Source organism: Naumovozyma dairenensis, chromosome 8 (assembly GCF_000227115.2).
Source record: "Naumovozyma dairenensis CBS 421 chromosome 8, complete genome".
In the NCBI taxonomy this organism is placed as follows: domain Eukaryota; kingdom Fungi; phylum Ascomycota; class Saccharomycetes; order Saccharomycetales; family Saccharomycetaceae; genus Naumovozyma; species Naumovozyma dairenensis.
The window spans coordinates 230,695-249,846 of record NC_016486.1 but is presented as its reverse complement, the minus strand read 5'-3'; the positions used below and the strand labels follow the sequence as shown (position 1 = coordinate 249,846).

General features: G+C 34.7%; 8 protein-coding genes across 8 annotated transcripts; 4 read left to right on the top strand and 4 right to left on the bottom strand.

Annotated features, from left to right (window-relative positions):
• Positions 1–567: 567 nt before the first annotated feature.
• STP1 (Stp1p) lies at positions 568–1,932 on the bottom strand (the record flags this gene model as incomplete). The annotated part of the gene is made up of 1 exon (XM_003671480.1): positions 568–1,932. One exon carries the CDS (start codon positions 1,930–1,932, stop codon positions 568–570), a length of 1,365 nt encoding a protein of 454 aa, XP_003671528.1.
• A 154-nt stretch (positions 1,933–2,086) lies between these two features.
• On the bottom strand, positions 2,087–2,641 carry MRPL28 (mitochondrial 54S ribosomal protein mL40; the record flags this gene model as incomplete). The annotated part of the gene is made up of 1 exon (XM_003671479.1): positions 2,087–2,641. One exon carries the CDS (start codon positions 2,639–2,641, stop codon positions 2,087–2,089), a length of 555 nt encoding a protein of 184 aa, XP_003671527.1.
• A 770-nt stretch (positions 2,642–3,411) lies between these two features.
• CMI8 (Cmi8p) lies at positions 3,412–3,699 on the top strand (the record flags this gene model as incomplete). Its single annotated transcript, XM_003671478.1, has 1 exon — positions 3,412–3,699. The coding sequence occupies one exon, from the start codon at positions 3,412–3,414 to the stop codon at positions 3,697–3,699; it is 288 nt and encodes a 95-aa protein (XP_003671526.1).
• A 249-nt stretch (positions 3,700–3,948) lies between these two features.
• On the bottom strand, positions 3,949–5,112 carry TFB3 (TFIIH/NER complex subunit TFB3; the record flags this gene model as incomplete). Its single annotated transcript, XM_003671477.1, has 1 exon — positions 3,949–5,112. One exon carries the CDS (start codon positions 5,110–5,112, stop codon positions 3,949–3,951), a length of 1,164 nt encoding a protein of 387 aa, XP_003671525.1.
• Positions 5,113–8,292: 3,180 nt separating this feature from the next.
• Positions 8,293–8,898, top strand: NDAI0H01070 (YbhB/YbcL family Raf kinase inhibitor-like protein; the record flags this gene model as incomplete). The annotated part of the gene is made up of 1 exon (XM_003671476.1): positions 8,293–8,898. One exon carries the CDS (start codon positions 8,293–8,295, stop codon positions 8,896–8,898), a length of 606 nt encoding a protein of 201 aa, XP_003671524.1.
• Positions 8,899–11,418: 2,520 nt separating this feature from the next.
• PRP3 (U4/U6-U5 snRNP complex subunit PRP3) lies at positions 11,419–12,834 on the top strand (the record flags this gene model as incomplete). The annotated part of the gene is made up of 1 exon (XM_003671475.1): positions 11,419–12,834. One exon carries the CDS (start codon positions 11,419–11,421, stop codon positions 12,832–12,834), a length of 1,416 nt encoding a protein of 471 aa, XP_003671523.1.
• Positions 12,835–12,941: 107 nt separating this feature from the next.
• SFM1 (protein-arginine N-methyltransferase SFM1) lies at positions 12,942–13,583 on the bottom strand (the record flags this gene model as incomplete). Its single annotated transcript, XM_003671474.1, has 1 exon — positions 12,942–13,583. One exon carries the CDS (start codon positions 13,581–13,583, stop codon positions 12,942–12,944), a length of 642 nt encoding a protein of 213 aa, XP_003671522.1.
• A 1,041-nt stretch (positions 13,584–14,624) lies between these two features.
• SPP41 (Spp41p) lies at positions 14,625–18,887 on the top strand (the record flags this gene model as incomplete). Its single annotated transcript, XM_003671473.1, has 1 exon — positions 14,625–18,887. The coding sequence occupies one exon, from the start codon at positions 14,625–14,627 to the stop codon at positions 18,885–18,887; it is 4,263 nt and encodes a 1,420-aa protein (XP_003671521.1).
• Positions 18,888–19,152: the final 265 nt, after the last annotated feature.

Below are 19,152 nucleotides of genomic sequence, written 5' to 3'. Positions count from 1 at the left end.
TGCTGCCGCAGCTGTCGTTATCTCTGTATTCTGCCCATGACATTGACTGTTCTTGTTGTTTTGATTCTACTACTACTACTACTACTACTACTACGACTGTTCCATTCTCTGATTTTGGAATACTTGCTATAATTTTTCCATAGCTTGTTCAAACCTTTGTTTATATTTCTTTTCGCTATTTCTAACGTTATTTCCACATCGTTGTATAGGACTGACCTTGGAATACAACGATAAGAATTGAGATTTTAAGGTGTTCAATGGACGAATACTTAATTGCTCAGAACGAAATCAACATTAGCTTTAGTTGTTGACGTTCCCTGTTGTAAAAACGGATCAAAATTAACAGCATCGATGATATCTTTTATCTAATTCATCTTCAATAAATGGTTAAAAGATATTAAAGAATCGATTAATGGTCCAACTACTCAACATAACAAAATTCAAGTTTGGGACCATTTGGAAGTTGTTAGAGACAGCAATATTGATGCTAAGAATTATACAAATTATATTTTGAATATTATATAACGTCCGAGATAGTTGCTATAAATAGAAATTCATCGCGTAAGGTCAATTACCAAGCGATGAGACAAAATCTGAATAGAATGTTCTATATTTTTTCAAATTTTTTAAATTTCTATCATTAATCATCTTAATCTTTTTTGGTGAATCCATTGAATATCCATCCAATATTATCTTGTCAATGGTTGAAGATTGTAGTGCCAAGTTCTTTTCCATTGGTCGTATTCCTTCTCGTTCTGGCTCCTCTTCAGGCTCCGGCATTTGTTCTTCATCCAATGGGTATACAACGTTGGTTTCCTCTCCAGTTGCTCGTATCGTGGGCGTTATTGCAGGGGCAGCGACCTTAGTCGTCGTCGTCGTAGTAGTAGTAGTATCTTTGGAGAATGATGGAAAGAATGCTGATAATTGGTAAGATTGCATTAACGACCTAGCATTCTGTTCATACGAAGATTCTGATTCTGATTCCTGTTCTGAATCTTCTGGTTCCTGTTTTGTCGTTAAAGATTTGTCACCATTCGGTATTTCCATAAGATCATTATTTAAATGATCAGTTACGTATTGTCCAACTGCTATGCCTGATGAGTGTGATGTTGCTTTTTTAAATACACGATCATTATCCTTTCTAAATCTTTTTATCTGCAATGACGAATGATCTTTTGCAACTGTAACAGCATTTTGCTTGGAAGTATCAGTATTAGTATCACTAGCAGCAGTATTAGCGGCGGTAATGCTGTTGTTATTGGTTGTTGTGGCATTATCTTGAATCTTTCCGTTACGATAATTACTAGGCAAAGCCTTACATTTCCCAGATTCTATATGCGTTTCCACCCAATTTTCACAACTATCAAAGAAATCACCACATTGAGCACAATGACCAACAGATTTATTTCTATCTTGTGGTCTTACACCTTTTGGAAACAAGATATGTCTTGATTTTAAATGAGTCTTGTATGTATCTCTTCTACTGAAACCACCTGAATTATGACATCTTAATTCTGGAGGTGAGTCTGTGTTAAAGAATGGACAAGTATATGCCTTTTCTGTAGCGTGTTTCTTTAAATGACGTGTTAAGTAACCTTTTATTCTGAATTGTGCGTTACAATGATGACAAACGTATTGATGAATTTGACTTCCACGTTTATTATTTGTTGTATTTCTTGTCATATTGTTAATGGAGGTTACAGCAGAAGTGCTGTTATTAATGGTGTTGTCCTTCAAAATATTGTGTGTAGTTAATGCATTGTTTTTTCTGTCATGATGCATGGAATATGGATTAATGAATGAGCTTTTAGATAGACAATTCTGGTCATCATCTAGATGGTAACTGTTCTTTGATGTAGATGTATAGGTATGATGGTGATCATATTCAAAAGTGTCTTCTATGTCTTCCACATCACCATGATGATAGTTCATATTCTTTAGTGAGCTGCAGTTTAGTGTGTCTTATTCGTATGAGAAGTTAAATAATATAGTCACTATGGATTATATATGCATGTAGTAGTATTTACAAGGTTATTATAGATATAGATATAGATATATATGTATGAGAGTTCAGATTTGATTATTTTTATTTTTGCAAATTTGTTGAAGAAAATTGTTGCGGCCATAATTTTTCAGAATTTGGTGGAGCGTCTGTTGGTAAGCGGAACTCCAAGGGGAATCTACCGTTACCTTCTCCATTAGTAGATGTAGCCAATTTATACAAATGAGGATTAATGGATTCTAAAGTATCTAAAGCATCTTGTATACTTTCATATTGCCTTTGTAATCTCATAGATCTTTCGATGGCTTTATCTTTCTTATATAACATCCAAGCTTTTTCAATGGTTTGATGTTTAATTAGATCTTCATTGGAAAGTTTCAACAGTCTGGGCATTTTCTTTCTTGCTGATAGGACACTAAGTTGAGTAACAGCTCTTTGTAATGGTGGGGACAATGATTCTGCTGAATTTCTACCCATCTTCTTCAATGATGATGATGATGCTGCACTGGTAGTCCTCTTATTTCTGATGAACTGTATAGTAGCACCATTATGTATGTATGAGTATGAATATGAAGATGGAGATGAGGTCCAACTACGTGACTGCTGTATCAAAGAGCGTATAGTTTGCCTATTGTTCATGTTTTTGTCACTTGGCCTCTAGTTGGGTCGACAGTTGTTGTTGAATTTATAGTCGTTAAGTGAAAGGACTTGTCTATCAACCAGCCTTAACTTAAACGCTTGCTCTCGATACAAGTGAAGCAATCATACTGTTAACAGAGCGAAAAATAATATCCAGAAACACAGATTTTCATTCAAGCATGTGGCTGGAGGGTTAGAGATACCAGTTGGGCGCTTGTGGAAGTATCGAACCCAAGGCACGTGACAGGTAACACGTGCCAGCAAAAAATGTGCGGAGAAAATAAAATAAAAAAAATAGGGAAATGTTTCAGCCGTACATTGCACCGTAATATCAATACGTAGAATGCAATAGAAATACAACACAATACAATACAATACAACACAATACAATACAATAGAGAATTCTAGGTAAGATAGCGTTACAATTGATTTTTACAGTGACCTTCAATATGCAAAGCGCTGTGAGCTGGTGACAATCCTAGATAGGACATGTATCCGATATCGAGCGTCCAAAAATTGGAACCTCACTGAGATGAGATGAGATGAGATGAGAAGGAGTTCCAAGAACTTGCAACTAACGTTTTGCACAGTATCCCATTCCTTTATAGTCTAATATGCTGGAACGCGTTCCCGTCTAGTCACACATATACATAGATTCCTTTTAGACATTTTTCGTTCTTTTACGTAGAAGCTAAGACCACCATATATATATATATATATATCCTTCTTTCGAAACCATAAAGAAACAGACCCGACTTCCTGTGACCAATATGACTACAACCAACAATTACAAAAAAAGTGGCTATCAAATGCCAATGGATCCACCTTCTTATGAAGAAACAATGGAAATGGATTACAAAAAAAAAACCAACAACAACAACAACAACAGACAAAACAACAACGGCACAAGTAATCCTAGTCCATCGTCAGAATCCCATCTAACTTTTGCTTTTTCTCCACATCCAAGAACAAGATCAAATTATCCAGGAGGACAATCTTTGACTTATGGTCTCTTCAATAGAGACTTTAATCAAAATCATCAAGCTGATGGGAATTGAAAACCACATCCTATATGAATCAAAAAGACATTCTAACGATGATAATATTCAAAACAAAATCGGCCATAAAAACCTTCTTATTTATTCTATAGTTGTTGTACTTCCAATCTTTCATATATATCTTATACATTTATCGTTCTTTTTTGATAATAATAATATTAATGCTTTGATTTTTAAGTTTTTTTTTACTAATAATCTATATATAAACATGAAAACGTTTTATACGTAGTTTCTTACTTTCTTTAATGACTATAATTCTTCAGATATGACACATCCAAGACCCATAAATGCTTCTGTCAATACCCTTTCATAAACATAATCAGTCCTAAACCCGGATGCAATGAATTCTTTCTTATTTTGTAAATCCTTTAAGAATGGATCATCATATAATTCTTCTTCAATAGTAAACCGACGTGGTTCAATATCTCTATCACCATTAAAGGGTGTAAAGGGTATCACACTACCACCGTGTTGCTGTTGATACAGTAGAGTATTTTGAGTACTGTTCGGATTTGATGATGAAAAATATGGATTGTCTTGAAGAAATCTATTCAATTCATCTAATTTCCTTCTTGCACTAGATTTCTTTAACTTAACTGTACTCTTAACACTTTCAATAACATCTTGCGTATTATCAACAATTGATGTAGATGCCGATGATGCCGATGATAATGAGCCAGATGTTGACGCTGCAGCTAATCGATTAATAATTTCTCTCTTAGCCCATTCTTTATTACTTTTATCTTCCTCTTCAATCTGTCTTTCTAACATTCTTTTCTTTAATCTCATTTCCTTTTGAAATTTCTCTCTTTCTTCAAAATTTTCAAATTCTTTCTTATTTCTTTCAATATTACTCAAAATTAATTGTTTATTTAATTCCTCATAATCCTTTAATTGTCTCTCCGTCTCTTCCACATCAATACCATGATCTAACTTATAAACGATCTCTTCAACATGTTCCAAATATTCATTAAATTTCTTCAAATCACCATCAAAATCATTCAAATCTTTATTGAAAACTCCAAAAACCCTCTTCCTAATATCCACCTCTTTTTCCACACCAACATCATCAAATATTTGTGTTTTAAACTTGTTTTTCCTAAGAATCTTATCACATCTCTTATAAGGGCATTGTGCAGGACCCAAACTAAATATCCTATCCACACAAGATTCACAAATCTTATGATAACATTCAGGATTAACTAAAAATTTAACATCAGGTGATAAATATCGATCTGTCTTACAAATAGGACACATATCTTTATTACTATCTTCATAATCATAATCAATAGCGTTTGTACTAGTGCTACTTGTGGTAGTAGTACCACCTCCTGTGGTAGGAGCAGATACAACACCACCTGAAACACCAGTTGCACTCAGTATTGTCGTATTTGCCGCTGTCATCATACTCATTCCCTTATATCGTATCGTATCGTACTCGTACTCGTACTCGTAATTTATTCAGTATGTGGTTTTTATAAGTTTATCTCTTTTTGATAGATACGATTCCTTACAAAAGACCATATATTCAAATTATGAGGTCCCCATAAAATAGCAAATTCTTTCATGTGATGGATGTCCCGAGCTGTTGGCGTGGCAGCGGTAATGGTGGTGATCGGGTCGTGTACAAATAAGCGAGACGCTACCACACTGAAGTGTGTGATACTTCCCCATACGAATACACTGACTGAAATGGTTTTTTAACTACGTACATGATTATGTTATAATTCATAATGGTAATAATATACTTGACTCTTTTTTCCAGTTATGAGGGTATATGAATAGTTGTTACATACCTGAAAGAAGGAAATTGGGGATTACTTGAAAGGTACCGTCTCCAATCCCGATATTCTTTTTTTCAAGAAAAGCTGTTTTCCTACAAGTCGTTTATATCCATATGAAGGATCTACAACTCATTTGATAGGAGTTGAATAAAAAGGAATGCCCAAAAAAAAATTTGTGAATTTGTAGCCATTGCATTTTCTATATTATTATTATTTTTATTTACATCTTGATTTCAGTCCCCAAAAATAAAATTATCTTTAGGGAAAGCGTAATATACATATAAATAATTTTTTTTTGTTTGACTTTATTGTCTTGTTTCCAAAACAAAACACCATACCAAAAAAACCAAAACATTTAAACTTGTTATGGGTGTTTTATTTCATTACAAATAGTTCACAAAAGTGTTAAATTTTAAATCGAAGAAGAAAAAAGATTCTTCTCAAAAAAAAAAAAACAAAACACATTGCATTTGGATTTTCAACAATAAGAATACGTTACTTTTACGATACTATTTTACCTTGAGTGTTTCTAGTTTTTAAAACAAGATTAAAACGTATTTCTTTATACGCTTGATGGGCTTTTAGAAAATATTTTTCATTTTCTTATTGAAAATACTAGAAGAACGACGTAAATTATTTATGGAAAAATCGTTGTGTGATTTTGGCGTAAGAAAGCTCCCCCGCTTTTGATGTTTTGTATTCTACTTCTTACTGGTAACTATGTCCCCCCCCCCGAACATAGTCTCCATTTTCCATTGCGGTTGGTGAACCGATTTTAAGCTCTCTTCCTACATGGCTGGACATCAGTGCTGATATCACTTTTAAACTTATTACCGATATAAAATGGTAAGATGTTAACTTTTGCCAAGAGCAAAAAATTGCCAAGTTTGAATTACATCACATACAATGGAAAAAGCGGAGTTAGTTTGTGTTGGTGCTGCTCCCTTAATATTCGATTACCTCATTCGGGTTTTTGTGGATGGTGTGCGGGCGCTATCATGTTTAATGTTTTTGAAGAGATCGGAGTTTGTTTTTTTGTTTTGGTGACAGCCGTTGTTTGGTTCTGCGAGGCTTTCACTGCGGCGTCTCACTATCTTCTCTGACACCATCTATACATTGGCAAAATGAATACAACGTTAATAGTGGTGTCGGGACCTGACTATCAGATAGAAAATGATATTCCTTCCTTATCGTTGGTATTCTTGAAAAACAATTAATTCAAAGTACCTATTATGGGAATAGATAAAGGCACTTCGGAAGTTATTGACCGATTAATTACGTGCCTGCGCAAAAATACAAGAAAAATACAGCAAAAACAAAAACAGAAACACTCCAAGTCCAGCATATTGAGGTTCAGAACCTTCTTTGCCCCTAAAATAACCTTCCAACATTGGAAAAAATATTGGATGTTCTTTTAAAATACAAGTCAACTTTTCCTTCAATTGAAGTTATCGACTTTTTTCCCCAAATATAAAAAGGCCTTTGACTTTGCAATAATTGTTTTCTTCCCTTCATACATTTTCTTATTAATCAAGAGTTTGATGTTATAATTTTTATTAAGTTTTATAAAAAACAAATTTAATAAAGATTAATCTGTCATTCGCTCAATAATCAAAGACTAAAAATAATAACCAATTTAATTTCAAACTAGTTGATTGTTATTTATTGCTACACAAAAAATATATCAATTTTCAATTTAAATAAAAAAATTAAACCGTCATTATTAAAAGAAAATGATGTCTACTTTTAGAGAAAATAAGGAATCAAAGTAAGATCCATTGAGTGCTGCTTCCCTGTTTGCTGAATTTATTGAAAAAAGCCAAGTAATGTGGTCTTTAATTCTCAACGGTGAATCTCTTGATTCGGAAAGGATGAAGAACCAAATAGCAGACGTTGTTGCAATTGAGGACATAATAGATTTTGTAACTGCTTTGGAAGCTGCTGTTACTTTACCTGATAGACATCCACATTCCACTTACACCATATGTTCTCTCCCCATCGAGTAGTGTAATGGGGTCAGCCACCACCCATTGTCAAATCATGTCACCCGTTGCACCAACAAGAAGAGGGAGGGGAATATTAAGAAGAAGTTTCTCTTCACCAAGGCTACGCAGAAGGTCAAAGGCGAAAACACCTTGTCCGATATGTTCCAAGACGTTGACTACTAAGGCCCACATGAAGAAGCACCTATATGAGACCCACACACATAAGGAATTAAGGGTCCATGAGTGTCGAAGGTGTGGGAAAAGTTTCAAAAGGCCTGAGCATCTTATGCAGCATTTAGTAAAGAGAAAAAAACGGTATAAAAAATACCGGACGGTGTTGAAGAGAATGATCATATAGAAAAAATTATGTAAATATGTATATATATATAAACTAGTAAAATTAAAACAGAAACATTTTTTGTGATCCTTAGAATGTATACCTATAGGAATTAGCAGTATAAGATGTCTGTATTACAATAAACTATTTCCCAGGTTAAATCAACTGTCTGGCCTGTCCATTTTTCCTGCCAAGAAATCAATTTGTCTGTGTCGGCCAAGCCCGGCCAGAAGACAAAGTCCGAGCCCTATTCCTTTCCGCTCCCCTTAACTAGAAAATTAGAAATGAAAGAAAAAATAGGGATTGATATTTACAAATTATAGATCTGCACAAGCAGGGGGGTCGGGGGAAACCAAGGCTAACAAATGGTAGCTGACACCGAAAGGGAGGTATATATACACGTACAGCCTGTTTTTTTTAAGGAAAACACTGGGTACCCTTGTTGTATTTACAGATCAGTATAGAAGACGAAAGTTAGTCATTGAATATGGAATACTCAATTAATATCAACAAAGCAGCTATCGACGGCTTAAGCAAACATGACATCTTAAAAGATGTCGTTAAAGATCCCAACTTCCAACCTAAAGGGATACTATCAGCCGAATTTAACTCCTCTAATTCTACAGTGGCTATGGGAAACACCCTTTCTGTTGAAGCTACTGCATCGAAACCACAAGTTCAATTCATTTTGAACGACAGTGTTAAAGATATCAATGAAGATGATCACTTTACTCTAGTAATGACGGACCCAGACGCTCCCTCAAGAACAGACAAAAAATGGTCCGAGTTCTGCCATTATGTGGAGACAAATATCAAATTAGACGGGTTTGCAAGAGACTCTGAATTTTTAGCAAGTGAAATCTCTAATGGACATGAAATGATGCCATATAAAGGGCCAGGACCTCCAAAAGGGACTGGGCCTCATAGGTACGTTTTATTGTTTTACAAACAAACACCTGGGGTCACCTTGACGAAAGTGAAAGATAGACCAAATTGGGGGTATGGTCAACCAGCTGTTGGTGTCCATAAATGGGCTAGTGAAAATAAATTGTCATTGCTAGCTGTCAATTTCTTCTTTGCGGAGACTAAGTAATTACTATATGGAAGGTGGTTTTTATAAATATCTAGACTAACTGAATATTGCTTTTAATTTTAGCATCAATAAAAATGAAATATACTCACTCAGGGAACATCATATTGATACCATCGAGGAACACTCGATTGCTCTCGAGACTGATGCTCCAATAGAAGGGTATTTAAGCGTCCAAGTAAAAAATATAATATCATAAATGAATCACTTGGTAAGAAGAACTGTAATGTTAAGAAAGGGAATCAACATTAATAGAATGGCCCTTGTCACACCATGTAACCCTAAAGAGATTGCTGCTGTAACCACAGCTCAAACAGATTACATCTGTGAATTCTAATTCGTTACTAATATTTGTTTCACAATAAAGCTTATATAGAGTACTACCATGCACCAATGATTGGATTACAGCATTGTCTTTTTAACTGGAGGTAAATTTGACTTAATCACAGATATGAACCGACCCGCCTTGTTACTAAAAACTAAAGTGAGTTCTTAGGTGGAACCTTGAAAGATCTTTCTTGCTTTTATCTACACCACACTAAATTAAAATCTTCTATTGAAATACTTAGCGACAACAAAGAATGACTGCGAAACTACTAATACTTCGAAGAATGGAGATAATATCAACAAAAAAAGGCAAGATCAATCTAAAATACTCATGAATCATCGATAGTAGATATTTTTGAGAAACTTTGACCAACTTACCACTGAAGTGTTTTTGGATCCTGGTGAAATTAAGCAAATATAACAAAATATCACAGATAAAAATATTATCCGAGAAAGAGAGTTAGAGAAAATTAAGCATTACTGTAGTATCACTTTATCATCTAAAATGAGAATTTAATTATCCTGTTCATTAGAAAGATCTAGAAATTACTTTGAGTTGAAGAGGTGCGTTCCATTGAAATTCAAAAATCTATCAATTTCTATAGCAAGTAGATGTATATTATGAGTTATTAACAAGGATATGGTAAAACTTTAAACAGTAAATATACGAAAGTTGTAGTTACGACGTTAAGTCTCTACGGTAAGAGACATTGTTGGTTTACAATGTGAAGACACCGTTGTTGCTACCACCACCGATCACTTAACTATAATCTTTCTTAGTTTTTCATTTTTAACAATGTCATTGAATAGTATTGTTTTGTATACATATCTATAATTATCAAATGTATTATCATAGAATTATATTCAAATTATTATTTGTTATACAAATACTTCTGCCAAAAGGCGAATGTTACTTTCCATCTTTCAGTTTTTTCATAGCCTCATACTTATGATGTTGCTGCAGGGCTTGCTATAAACTGAAGCCAAGCTAGATTTTGTAACCACTTTGGAAGCTGCGGTTGCTTTACCTGATAGACATCCACATTCCAATTACACCATATGTTCTCTCCCCATCGAGTAGTGTAATGGGGTCAGCCACAACCCATTGTCAAATCATGTCACCCGTTGCACCAACAAGAAGAGGGAGAGGAATATTAAGAAGAAGTTTCTCTTCACCAAGGCTACGCAGAAGGTCAAAGGTGAAAACACCTTGTCCGATATGTTCCAAGACGTTGACTACTAAGGCCCACCTGAAGAAGCACCTATATGAGACCCACACACATAAGGAATTAAGGGTCCATGAGTGTCGAAGGTGTGGGAAAAGTCTCAAAAGGCCTGAGCATCTTATGCAGCATTTAATAAAGAGAAAAAAACCGTATAAAAAATACCGGACGGTGTTGAAGAAAATCATTTCGTGGAAAACATCAGATAATACCTAGCAGTGTAATGGGATTAGCAGATAACAACCCTCAAAAAGTGACATCTATCAAAAGCTTCAGAAACATAAAAAATATCAGGAATGGGTGTTAAATGATCATGGTAAATATGTGATATAGAGTTGCATACCTGAAGCAACACCTATGGGAAACCCACAAAAGGATCAAAAATTATTCGGGTAAAAAGTTTTGGAAAGTCCATTAAACAATTCGACCACTTTAGGCATTATAAAGGAAAAAGAAAAAATGACTGTAAACAAAATATCTTCTTTGAACTAGGCCTTGAATACCTTTATAGAACAATAGTTGGAGTATATTGACAGTTTTTGTACTATTATTTGTCATTTTGATTTCAGTTATTTTTTAGTTTTTTATTCTTTTCATTATATCTATTCGTCATTAATGTTATGTTTTATAAAGAAAAATACTTTTTGAAAGAAGAAAAGGAAAGAAAGTAAAAAGAAAACAATGTATTGTTGACTTATACTTTGTATCTATATTTCTCAAAACCGAAGTATTTTTTGTGACGCAAAAATTGAGGGACAGCCTGAGGCGACTGTCATCGATAAAAATTTATTGTCACACAATAACGTTGTTTACTCGTGGGAATCTCACGGATAGAAATTATCTTTGACAATGAAAAAAGTTCTTGGTGACAAGTTGAATATTACTCTCTTAATGGTCCCAGGAAATATAACGTTATCTCTGTCACAATTAGACTATTCTAACCTACAAGATGAATAGCTTTAAAAATGAGTAAATGAATCCAGATCATCCCCAATCTATGTCTGATTCTGAATATATTATTCCAAAAGGGGAACGAGAAAAAAGGAAAACTAACGCTACGGAGCATGATGCAGTAGAAGAAGAAGGAGACGTTGGACGAGGTTTACATACCAAGATCCATCCTGCTTTATTATCATCCAATTTAAATTTCATTAGGGAACAATATCATCATGATAATCCGTACCTAAGCACATTCAACACCCAGCCGTCTACTAAGACTAGGAAGGGACAGCGGATACAAACTTTTTTCCAACCAGGTGAAGTCTCAAAGAGGATTCAACATGAAAGAGAATTACAAAGAAAAGTTCTCGAACAAGAGCGGAAGTTTAATGAATTAGAACGTCAAAGGCGAACTAAAGAAGATGAGGTTACGAAATTGAAAATACAGAATTGTGAGTTGCCCGATTTAGCATTAGGAGAGGATAAGTATATTCCAAATGTTGATGATATACCTGATTGTGAATGGTGGGATGTTGTTTATTTGGATACAACGGATAAGACTAAGATATTAGATAAATATTCAATGCAATATCCTTCAGTGGAGGAAGATGAGGATTTTGTTTCAGATGAGGAAGATGAAGAGGAAAGACATCCTTCCATTCGTTATATTCAACATCCTGTACCGATTAAAATGGAATTATCTAACCAAGGGGGGAGACCGAATAAAGTTTATTTGACTAAAAAGGAGCAGAAAAAGATTCGTAGGAATAAAAGGAAATTAATACGACAAGAGATTGATGAAAAGATTAAACTTGGGTTGGAACCGAAACCGGTACCGAAAGTGAAATTATCGAATATGATGAATGTTTATGAGAATAATCAAAATATCACAGATCCTACTAGTTGGGAAGTAACAGTGAAACAACAAATGGAAGAAAGGAAAAGGAAGCATGAAGAAATTAATCAGAAAAGACATGAAGAGGCTGTAAAGAAAAGACGTGAAGCTCAAACTATTGTGCAGTCAACGAATTCTGGTGTTGGTGATACATGTTGTAAAGTGTTTTGGTTTAAAAACCTTCGAAATCCGAAGATAAGATACAAATTGAAGATGAATAGTAAACAACTGTTATTAAATGGTCTTTGTATCCGAATTGGTGACGATGGACCTGGAATTATAATTGTTGTTGGTAAAGAAAAATCATGTAAATTTTATGAAAAACTAGTATTAAATAGGATTAAATGGGATGAGAATTTTGAAAATAAAATCAATGGTACAATTGTAGATCAAACAGGAACATATTCTGAAAAAATATGGGAAGGTAATCTAAAAGAAAACAAGTTTCCTAAACTATTTATGAAAGCTTGTGCCGATGAAAAAGAATTTAAAAGGATTTTAAACCAATTTAACGCTCAAAATTTCATGGATTTACATCAAATTAGAACGGAATGATGGACTTACACTTAGCACGAGACATCCTTTCAAAACAATATAATTTTATCAATAGTATTTCCTTAGTTGTTGCTATACATATATGTATATAGTTATATGTGATAAACTCACAACAAATCGTCCAAACTTTGTTGAGAATCCTTTTTAATCAATTCCATCATTCCCTGTGGTAAGATCGGTTTCTTTGTCTTTGTATCAACGACATATCTGAATGGCATTTCAGTAGCTTCATATTTACTAAACCTAAATTCAGGATAATCCATAAACTTAATATCATCAAATTTAATTTGTTTCTTGACTATCAATTGAGTAGTTCTAATAGCAGTATCTGTTGTCATTTGTTTATCACCTAATCTTCTACCAATCAAAAGATTTGGATATGCAGTTTTCAATTCACTGGTACGATCCCTTGGAGGATGATCCCCCAATATACCTCCAAACACGAAATAATCAAACTCATTGACGTCACTTGGTTTCAAATCAATTTCAGCTCTTGGATCCAAGAGACAAACTCTACCATTTTGTAATGGTTTCAAATCGGGGAAATCTGAAGGAATATCAATTAAATCCTTGGTGGTCCATTGTAAACCTAAATCTAAGAGACGTTTAGGTATATCTTTTTCTGTGGTTCCATGAGGTAATGAAGAGAGGATTAGATTTTCTTTGCCCACGTCTCTTAATATTTGGGAATATTCGAGGATGACCCATTCACTGAATCCTTCTTCCATATGTTCAATTATGTATTTCATTTTGGCAGCAAAAAGAGCAATTGGCTTGATATTTCTTATTCAAAGGCAGTAGATATGATTAGTACAATTACAATTACAGTTACAATTACACTGCTGTCTACGTATGTGTGATAAGGGTTCTCTTCTAAAGCTCATCGCATTTTTTATGTAGTTTATTCAGAGTATATACATATACTATGAAATTTTTCACAGTTGATGCACGGATGTACGTGCGTACGTGGAGACGAGAAACATCTCCATGGGAGTTTGCGTGATAACCTTTCTATAGTGTTCTTTGCTTTGCAGAGCTGCGCGGCAATACCAAATGGGCAAATGGCAAATATCAAATGTCAAATGTCAAATGTCAGACTATTTACCATTCGATGCTGTTTCTACATAGTGAGAGTACCCTTAACTCTACTTAAAAGTTAGTTTCCTAAAGATATGGGAACCACTACTCCATGCTAAACACCCACATGAACATATATATCCACACATAGGCATATATATACATACATATACATACATAGGGATGGCGCCCCCAAAGGGTCCTGTCTCCCTGTACTTTATATACGTACGATGCTGCTTGTTTGATCTGAGTGATATTTGCTGACTATACTACAAAACACTTTCCCTCCATCCGGCACGTGACCGCCAGCCCAGATATACAGACAGGCTTAACGCCGCTCAATGTCCCCCCCGAGAAATCCCCAGAGGCCTTCTCCGTGTCTCCGTTTCCCGTTTCCCGTTTCCGTTTCCGTTTCTGTTTCCTTTTTCTTTTGGGAAACACCAGAGAAGAGCAGAGCGAGAAAAAGAGAACGAAAAAAAAAGTGTACAGAAAAGTACGAAAACCTTTTTTTTAATTGTTATTGTTGTTGTTTATTGTTTTGTCAACATCATCAACAAATAACAACATCATCAGAACTAAAGAATTCAACTGAACGAGATTTTAACAACAACAACGAAACGTATACGTCTATATACATACCAATTCTTGCTTTGAATTTGATTGGAATTTATACACTTAGTTGAATTTTAAACCATTCATTCAACTCGTCTACTATGTCTAATCCAAACGAAGACATAGAAGCCGATGGTGACATCAACTTCAATGAGTTGGTTGGGAACCTTTTATCTTCTCATAATACTAATGAAAGTAATAACAATGACGGTGGCCAGAATGAACAACAACCTGATGATGAAGGACAAGCAGAAGAACATTCACATTCACATTCACATTCACATGAGGACGTGGCAGAATTGGAACCATTCAACGCAGATGATGCAGCTGTGGATTTGGCTAGCGTGGTTGCAAACGCTATGCAAGATTTGAATACTGAAGATGAATTAGATAAAGACTCCCATATGAATGTGGAAATACATAATGATGATAATAATAATGATAATAATAATGATAATAATAATGATAATGAAGTGGAGGAAGAGGATGGTCATCACCAGGACCAGGTTTGGGCAAGTATCTTACAACAAGGTCTGTTAGATGATGAAAGTAATAATACCTCTGCGAATCAACACGATAATCCATCACAATTAGATCAAGATGATGAGAATTTGAGAAGAGCCATCTTACAATCTTTACATGGCTTGGATACACAAAATAACGAGAATGACATTAATATGGATAATCAAGATGAACATCATCATCAGACAGACAATATGGAAAAAATAATAGTCACTGATAAACCTTCAAAGGATAAGAATAAGAAAGATAAGAAGAAGAAAAATAAAGCCAAAAAGGACAAGAAACATAAGGATAAAAAGGATAAAAAACATAAAGAAAAGAAACAAAAGGATAAACAAAAGAGTAAAAGTATAGAGCCAATCGAAGAACCAAATGATTTAATTGATTTCGAAGATGTTATTAAAGGGTTTATGCAACAAGAACAAACACCAAACGGTCAATCATCTTCTGAAGTGGAAGATGCAGAAACACAAGCCTTAGTGGAAGCTACATTAAGGGCTTTTGAAAATGAATTACTAGCCAATCCTGAAGGTAACGCTGACTTAGAAGAAGAAGGACAACCACCATCTTCCTCTTCCATTTCTTCAAAGAAAAAGAAAAAATCGTCACATAATTCCAAAGACAAACATGTGAAACTAATAGCACCACCTGTATCATTCTCTGCATCTGATTCACAATCCAAGAAGAAAAAGAAAAAGAAGAAGAAATCTCCAACTCCAAAGACTACTATTTCTCCTCCATTGAACGACGATCAAGATCATGATCATGACGATTTCTCACGTGTAATAGCAAATATGGTTCAGGATGCAGTAAATACTTCAGAGACCACTGCGGCAATGGAACCAACAACTGCCCCACGCATATCAGGACCTTCTATTCTAAATAAAGAAGGTACATTCCATTGGCCCACAGAAGATTTCAACACCACGAATGATGACATGAATTCAGTACCCACCGATGAACCATTTGATTTGAATCAAATAATGCAAAATGCAATGTCTATGGCATTCCAAGAACATAATGAAAATAATATCGATGCTTCAATAATGGATGAATTTAATTCAGAATTAGGAGGGATTTCTGTATCCGATTTATTATCTTCAACAACAGTAACAACGAAAAAGACTTCAAAGAAAAAATCTCAAAAAAAGAAGAAATCTATTGAAATAACTACTACAGAATCAACTCATAAGAAGAAAAAGAAAAAGCAGCCTACGAAACCACAACCGCCTCCAGAGGAAGTATTAAAGAAGAAATATTCATCATGTGCTATTGCTGCTGCTTCCATTGCAAGGAAACAAATTACAAAGAGGAATAAAGAATTAAGAAAGAAAGCCAAAGAAGAACAACAAAGGCTTCGTGATGAGAAGAAATTGTTAAAGAAGCAAGAGAAGGAAAAACAAGAATTAGAAAGAAAGGAATTGGAGGAGATTGTCGCAAAGGGTCCACCATATCCTGCTGATTTAAGAGTAACCAAGAAGGGGATCCCTAAGAAACCTTATAGAAGATGGACACCAGAGGAAATGGCTAAACGTGCAGAGGCAGCTGCAGCTGCTACTGCCAGAGTATCCTCATCCTCATCATCACCAACCATTAGACATCAAGATAAGAAACCGAGAAAAATTAGAAAGAAGAAAACTAAAAAATTGAAAAGGGTCCCATTATCTACTCTAAAGAGAATTCCAATAGTGAATTTCACAAAGACGCTAACGCCATTCGTGGTTAAAAGTAGTTTGAATGACATCGAAGGAACTTTATCCGAAATTCCAATAGAACAAGTAAATGGCATTAAAAATTTGGTTCCACCAAAGAAGATTTCACAAGAACAATTACAAAGGGAAAGAATGTTTGCTTCACAAGAACCTTATTGGAAAAGAAAATCTTCTAGTATGTTTAATCCAAATTTAAAAACAGTTATCCATAGAGAAAAAATTCCATTCCATCCACCTTGGGCAATCCCTATTTACCCGCCATTAGCATTACCTGTACAAAATAGAATAAAGAAAACTCAACTAAGGAAAAGTGACAAAAAGAGAGCTAAGAATGCTAGAAAATTCCGTAAGGATATGTTGGCACCAGAAAATAGAACTCATTTACTTTCCACGATTTTGTCACCCATTATCAAGACTTTGAAAACAGCTGCCAAAAATAAAATTGCTAATGGTACATCACCCGAAGAGGCAAGTGCTTATTTAGCAACTGTTATGCAATTCACTAAAAATGCAATTATTAAGGAATTGACTAAAGTTAGAACAAATTCATTAAATGCCATTGCTCCAATCAAATTGGAAGCTGATAATGAGCCTGCGAATAATAATAATAAGAATGACGGCGTACCTAATAGTGAGGATCCGACTACAGTGACACCCACTCCTCAAGCAGGTAGTACTGCTTCCTCCGTTGCTGGTATCTCTCCTGAGGGTGAAAAGAAATCCCCAGTAGTTAAAAAACCAGGTCTTCGTAAAATCCCAATTTTCAGTTTAGCTACTATTAAACAATTGCAAAGGAAATCCGAAGGTGATGGCCAAGTAAACATAAATAATACTACTCAAGATTCTAATATATCTATCTCGGCAGTTAAGGTAGAAGATCACGATGTAGATCCATTGTTATTCGCTCAATCACAAGATAAAGAAGTTGATGGAAGGAAATGGAGAACCCAGCAGTCGAGGAAGTCACAACTTCGAATGGGACAGAATCACACATATCAAACAATGCTTCCACTACTACCGATCCTCATATCAAAGTCGAACATTACGACCACTAGATTAGGTCCACTTCCTAAGAATGATTTAGACATGCATGTTCTGTCTGAGATTGTGCTTCCGAAGAAGGAGGAAGAATCTGTAAAATTACCTTTATTGTCCATTCCATTAATAGCAAGTAAACCACGGAAAATCACATCAATGAATGTTAAACCTTCAATAGATGACGGTATAGTTTCCAAAGAAGTTATAAATATACCTGATCATGAATCTGTTGAAGAAACCAAAGATGTAACCGGCTCGTCCCTTAACGAAACCATCAATACGAATCATAAAGAAAATCATAAGGAAACTCAAGGAAAGAAACAACTTGGTCTTGATTCACTTGATTTACCGCCTAATCTAAGTACAATCATTACATCTACAATAACAGGTTTATTGCCAACTATAGCTAATACTGCTGAAAATGGGGAAATAGATGACGACTACGACTACGATGATGATGATGGCGGATACAGTGAATATGAAAATGAAAATAGGAAGCGTAGAAAATTCAATCCGAACAAAGTACTCAATCTGGATGGACTTGTTCCGCCTCCTATTTCTGCACCTCCAACACGTTTCATTAAAAATTCGAACTCCATTGCTTCTAGTTCAAGTGCATCTGGTGGTATTAGATCAAAGGAGAAACCAAAATTGGAACTGCGTTATCATTTCGATATTCCTGACCTTAAAGATGTCCCTGGTAAGAAGAACATTATTGTTAAAAGAGCAAAACAATTGCTATCTAAAGATGACGTTAAAGTATTAAATCGTGAATTAAATAATGAACGTAAAAGGAAATGGAGAGAGGCAAATACGATGAAAAATAAGATACATGATTTGAAATCAAGATTGAAGAAACGTGCTAATATTGTCTTCGGTCCGGATGAATCTTCTGAGAAAACAAGATGGTTAGAAGAAACATTTAAGGAGAAAGCAGAAGGAAAGGGATTAGATCTGGGAAGTGAAGATAGTGGTGGTATTAAAAATAGCGGTACGACCAACATCTCTGATATGGAAGTCTTGAATATCCTTGCTGTAAACATGGATCGTCTAGAGTTGGCACGTACCATTGAAAAGGAAATGAATGCTTGATAAACATACTGACAGGAACTAACCATCGGCGGCATAGGGTTTGAACAAATATGAGAATCTAATCTCAACAGTTTAAAGTTTAAAAAAAAAAGACAACAACATTTTTGATAATATTAGTTAATACACAAATAAATAATAATAAATATATGAAAGTTATTACTTTGATACAGGTACGGTTTTAAATGGCTCTACATGAGTTTTATTTATGTAGTTCTTGTCTATTAAGTTATATGAAAATATAAGATATTGTAATATGATAGAACAA